The sequence below is a fragment of the Chiloscyllium punctatum genome, chromosome 32, assembly GCF_047496795.1.
Source record: "Chiloscyllium punctatum isolate Juve2018m chromosome 32, sChiPun1.3, whole genome shotgun sequence".
Taxonomy (NCBI): Eukaryota; Metazoa; Chordata; class Chondrichthyes; order Orectolobiformes; family Hemiscylliidae; genus Chiloscyllium; species Chiloscyllium punctatum.
The window spans coordinates 43923260-43929259 of NC_092770.1; the positions used below are offsets into that span (position 1 = coordinate 43923260).

At 38.4% G+C, this 6000-nt stretch overlaps 1 protein-coding gene across 2 annotated transcripts in view; it reads left to right on the forward strand.

The window, feature by feature from the left end:
* The window catches only part of slc23a4 (solute carrier family 23 member 4), a 37705-nt gene extending 35711 nt beyond the window's left edge, over positions 1 to 1994 (forward strand). For both annotated transcript variants that reach the window (XM_072552219.1, XM_072552218.1), the window contains 2 exons: positions 483 to 578; positions 1476 to 1994. In XM_072552219.1, the coding sequence (XP_072408320.1) occupies positions 483 to 578; positions 1476 to 1702 (323 nt within the window). In that variant the 3' untranslated portion in view covers positions 1703 to 1994. The remainder of the gene's footprint in view (positions 1 to 482; positions 579 to 1475) is intronic.
* The last annotated feature ends 4006 nt before the right edge of the window (positions 1995 to 6000 follow it).

Sequence of the window (6000 nt, forward strand, 5' to 3'; positions counted from 1 at the left end):
AAGGTCTCTTTGTTCAGCAACACTCCCTAGGACCTTACCATTAAGTGCATAAGTCCTGCTAAGATTTGCTTTCCCAAAATGCAGCACCTCACATTTATCTAAATTAAAAGTTTAGCACTAAGTGTTAGTTTGGAAGTGGTGTAGGTTCCTATCTAGGTGAATCTAGATTCAAACTCTCCACACTCCTGAAAAGGCCTTTTACAACTAACAGATGGATGTGAATCCAAATTCCAGAGTAAATATTTGAATGTGCTGCACACTGAACTTTGTTCTACTCAGGAAGTATTTGGTCTCAATTATTTCTCTATGTTTGAACCACCCTAATTTTGGTGACTCTATCTTTCTCCTGGCTCTCTGCCTCTTTAATGCTTTTCCAGTTAATACAAAAGCAATTAGAATTTTTAAATTAGTGCTGTATACTTAATGGAATCTGGAGGAATGTTAACACTGATAGAAAGCTAAAGAAATGTTCTGTTTCACAGGAGTACTTCCACTAGATCAAATGATCCGTGTCCTTTTAACAACCAGTATGTTTGTTGGAGGATTTTTTGGATTTTTTCTGGATAATACTCTACCAGGTAAGCCTTTTCTCCTTCTTGCCATTCTGCTACAGTATTCTTCATATGTCCTAGAAAGACTTGCTTATTTCTTAGTGCAAAATAGAATTACCAGAGAAACCATTATTAATCTTTTCAACACTACTGATACTGTTAAGATTGCTAAATCTGATTATCATGTGACATTCTGACCAGGGGATGGCTGAAAATATTATTGAATTTACTTTATAAAAGTTGGACCTTGTAGTTCACGCCATTGCTCATGGGTTCAAGAACCAGAAAGCCAGCAGTGAGAAAATAACAAAGAAAAGCTGAGAATTGCAAAGAAGAAACCAGAGGTAGAGGAACTTTGATTCCATCAGCAACTAAATAACTTACTGAAAATGCACTGATAATTATCAGTAATGCTGGTAACATTGATCCCCCTTATAACCAACAGTAGTACAAATCACTGAGTTTATACTAATTGGGAAGACTAGGTCCGATATTCTACTTTGCTACTGCTACCCATCCATAATGCCAGCCAAAATCTCCTGGCTTTGCACAAAATAACTAGGCTCCCTTATTGATAGCACCTTTAACAAGCCTCATCTTTTGCTAACTACTGCAACTTAAATATTAAAATCCCTTGGCTGCTAACAGCAATTCCTGGGAGATCCATGCTTCATTTGGATGATAGTTGAGTAACCCAAGAGATTTGAATCTGACTTTAGAATGAAGAACAAAAAAAAAACGTGCATTTATGTAGTGCTTTGTTTTATCTCTGGGGATGATCCACATTATGTTACACTCAATTATTTACTTTGTACATTGCAAGGTGGATAAACACAGCTCAATGGGAGTCATTTCCAGTAGAAGATAAGGCAATTCATAGGCAGACAAAGACAGAAGTCAGAAGTGATTACTGATGTTTTACAGGTACAGAGAAAGAACGTGGGTTAATTGCATGGAGGGAAAATACCTTCCATGAGGATGATGACAAAGGAATAAATGAGAGTGGCTGCTACAATTTACCTTTCGGTATTGGCACAAAATGTTGCACTGGAGCCTGGAGAAGATACTTCCCCTTTTGCCCACAACCAAGACCCCCTGATGAAAGAGCAGAAGAGAATACTCAGGAAATCTTTAAAGAAACTCCATTTTAACAACACTGTGTAAACTCTTAAACAGACCATTCTCACATTGGACTTTGCCAAATATCTTCAATTTATTATTCCCAGACACTGGTGTTTGGTTTATATTGTAACAAAGAAGAATGATACGTCGGAGAAGATTTAGAGAATATATTGGGATGAGGGTTAAAGTATCATTCCTACAAGATTATAAATGGTACTGTCATAGCTTTGGAAAAAATACTTTGATTGAGTTCACTTGTTATTTTATACTTGTATTCTTTTGTTTAATGTTTAAAATCAACCACTCCAATGGCTTCTTGCTTGTGACCATCAAGAAATAAAACAATTGCATATCAACGAAAGTACAACTGAGGTGAACATCGACTTTCGCAATAATTCCATGTTATTTATACAACTTTACTGTAAAATTTGCACCTGTAAGAACCAGATTCAGATCATCCCAATTTACAGTAGCAAAGAGATCTTTGTTCTATGTACCCTGAAACTCAAACCCTGGAGAGGAAAGTCTGCAGTGCTCATGTCATACAAACATACAAAATCAGCGTACAAATGAAAAGTGAAATGAGGACAGGAACACATCAGATAATGAAGATATAAGATTTTACTCAACTTTTACTATCAATATCAGTTAATCTCAATATATAAGAATGATAAGCAAAGCAATTGATTGATGAACAGTTAGTGAGTTTTTAAATCTAACCAGGTTTAATACAAATAAACAAGTCAAATAAATAAAGGCTTAGCAGAACATTGCCTATCTTATGTGGGATCTCTGGAATAGTTCTTATAATGGATGTAGGTTTGCTCACTGAGCTGGAAGGTTCATTTCCAGAAGTTTCATTACCCTACTAGGTAACATCTTCAGTGGGCCTCAGGTGAAGCAATGCTGAAAATTCCTGCTTTCTATTTATATGTTTAGGTTTCTTTGGGTTGGTGATGTTATTTCCTGTGGTGAAGTCACTTCCTGTTCCTTTTCTCAGGGGATGGTAGATGGAGTCTAACACTACATTGGACAAACAGGCAGAAAACTAGCCACCAGGATACATGAACACCAACTTGCCACAAAAAGACATGACCCTCTCTCACTCGTATCCTTCCATACAGATAAGGAAGGACACCACTTCGACTGGGACAACAAATCCATCCTAGGACAAGACAAACAAAGACACACATGAGAATTCCTAGAAGCATGGCATTCCAACCAGAACTCTATCAACAAACACATCGAGTTAGACCCCATCTACCACCCCCTAAGAAAAGGAACAGGAAGTGACATCACCACAGGAAATGACATCACCGACCCAAAGAAACCCAAACATATAAATAGAAAGCAGGAATTTTCAGCATTGCTTTGCCGGGGGCCCACTGAAGATGTGCCTAATAGGGTATTGAAACGTCTGGAAATGAACCTTCCAGATCAGCAAGCAAACCTACATCCAAAACCCCAACCTAAGCTACAAATCTTTTCAAAACTCGCTAATAGTTCTTATATTCTTGGCAACCATGCGTGGAGGTTCTGAAGCTTGAGGAGCAGTTAGTGCTGCTGTGTGTAACTAAGAGCATGGGCTTCATGTAGAAGACATCTCTGCAGCTTGAAACTTTGCAGTATCGATGGAAAACATGACCACTATGTAATTGAGAAGGAACATTCATGGCCTTACGTCTGAATATGGGTAAGAGTGATTGTTTTTCTGGGGACTGTAGTTAGAGTTAACTCTGCAACCTAACTATCTCAACTGTCAGCTGTGTAGGGACCAGGAACAATTAGTAATATCAAAAAGGGACGATATAGTCTGAGGAAAGGCAAGCATTTCTATAGACACAGATGTACCTCCAAATTATTACAGTGAATCCTTGGTTTCTGGATGAAAGACGTCACTGCGCACCTACAAAGTATTTTCGGGGTATTTCGGGAGATGGGTTTTCAAGGTGGATAACATTAGCAGTTGTGGTCTCTTTCTGATATTCATGTGGAAAGCTTGCAAGTACTAACAGGGAGGGTTATAGGCAATTTAGAGGAATAAGAACCAGGATGTAAGTTAGAAAGGAAAACAAAAATCAACGGTGATTGACAGGATTGAGAAAGACAAACAACTCACGAGGAAGAAAATAATAAGGCATTGGGTGGGATTAAAGAATGAAGGAATCCATTAATGTCTAAATTATGTTTACAGTGCATGTATGTGAATGCACAGAGTGTAGTAATGAAAAGTTGGTGTGCTGCAGGTATAGATAGGCACCTCGGAATAGGATGTTATCATGAGAACAGTGATCAGGTTCAAATGAAGGAAGGATTGAGCAATAAACATTCCTCAGTACAGGGTGTTCAGCAAAAATAGGGAAGAGAAAACAAGGAGGGCTGGCAGTATTAAGGAACATTAGGATAGTAATAAGATAGGGAAGACAAAGCAAAGTATTGCTGAAATAAAACAAAAAACCATGAACACTGAAGGTCTGAAATGAAAACAGAAAATAGCTGGATAAAGTCAGCAGATCTGGCAGCATCTGCTCATCTCTGGACTCACAATGTTAACTCTGCTTTTTCTCCACAGATGCTTCCAGACCTGCTGAGTTTCTTCAGCTATTTCTCTTATGTCGAAGAATATTTGAAGTGGATTAAGGCAAAATATTCTATATCTGCATTTTTCTGGACTAAGGAGGAAGAAAGCATTATTGGATTTGGTTCTGCAGAAACTAGATGGGACAAGTTAATCAAGTAGCAGTGGAGGGACATTTTAAGGGGACTATAGTCATAATATTGACAGTTTAAATTAACTGTGGAAAGTGACAAAGAACAAGCCTGTCAGAATAAAATACTTCATTGGAAGAGGGCTAGCTTCAAAGACAGAACAAATATGGCCCACGTACATTGGAACCAAAGATCAGTACAGGCAATACTATCATTGATCAATGAACTGCCTTTAAAGAAGAGGTGGTTCAGGTACATTTGAGGTAAAGTCCCATAAAACGGAAAGTTAGCATAAATAAAATGAGGAGGTCCTTGAATGGTGAAAGAGGTAGAGATGAAATTGTTAAAAAGGGTCAAATGACAAATTAGGTTGATAACACAAGTGAGAATCAGGTGAATGAAGGAAACTCAGAGCAGATGTGAGAAAAAGTAATGAGAGAAGACAGACAGGAAATGGTAAAAAAAAGGGAGCTAAACAAAATGGAATTGTACAGTCTTTTACAAGAATAAAATTCATAACAGACTAGTAAGAATTTGGATAGGGCTGATTAAGGACCAGAAGTTACAGATAGAGTTAGAGGGCATCACTAATGCACTAAATGAAGTACTTTGGTAACAGCTCCTTTTAGAGACAGAGTCAAATGACACTGAAACAGGCCCTTCGGCCCACACTGTCTATGCCGACCAACAAAAGCCAAACTACACTAATCCCATTTCCCTGCATTTGGTCCATAGCTTAGTATTCCCTGGCATATTAACACTACCCTCTCAGAGTGTTCCATATCTTCTGGGTAGAAATATTTTTCTTCAGATTTCCTCCAAACCATGTATTGCTTACTTTAAAATATTATCGCCCTTGGTCTTAGGCATGTCTGCTATGGAGGAAAAGATTCTCACAATTTAATGATCATAATTTTGTATACCTCAATCAGATCTCCACTCAGCCTCCTCTGCTCTAAGGAAAACAAACCCAGTCTATCCAGACTCTTCTCACAACTGACTTTTCCATCTCAGGCAAAATCCTGGTGAATCTCCTCTGCATCCTTTCCAGTGTAAACAAGTTCTTCCAATAGCATGGTGTCCAGGATCTCACAGTATTCCATCTGTGGCTTAACCAATACTAAGAATACTCTGCGAAGGCAATCTAGTCTGCCTTCTTCGCTATCCTGTCTGCCTGCGCTGACATCTTCAGGCATCTATGGACTTACGTGCCAAGGTCCTGGATGCACTTTTAAAAAATCCACCACCTAATCTTTCACATGAATGAAAGCCTTAGCAAAATTGAAATCCCCTACCATTCTAACTCTATTTCTCACACACCACTCTGTGACTTACCTACAAAGAGTCAGAATCATACAGCATGGAAACAGACCCTTCAGTCCAACTAGTTCATGCCAAACGTAATCCTAAACTAAACTAGTCCCACCTGCCTGCTCCTGGCCCATACCTCTCCAAATCTTTCCTATTCACATACTTATCTAAATGTCTTTTAAATGCTGTTACTGTGCACACATCCATCACTTCATTCCACACATGAACCACTGTATAAAAAATCTGATCCTCATGTCTTTTACAAAATCTCTCCCTTCTCACCTTAGTCTTGAAATCCCAGTTCGAA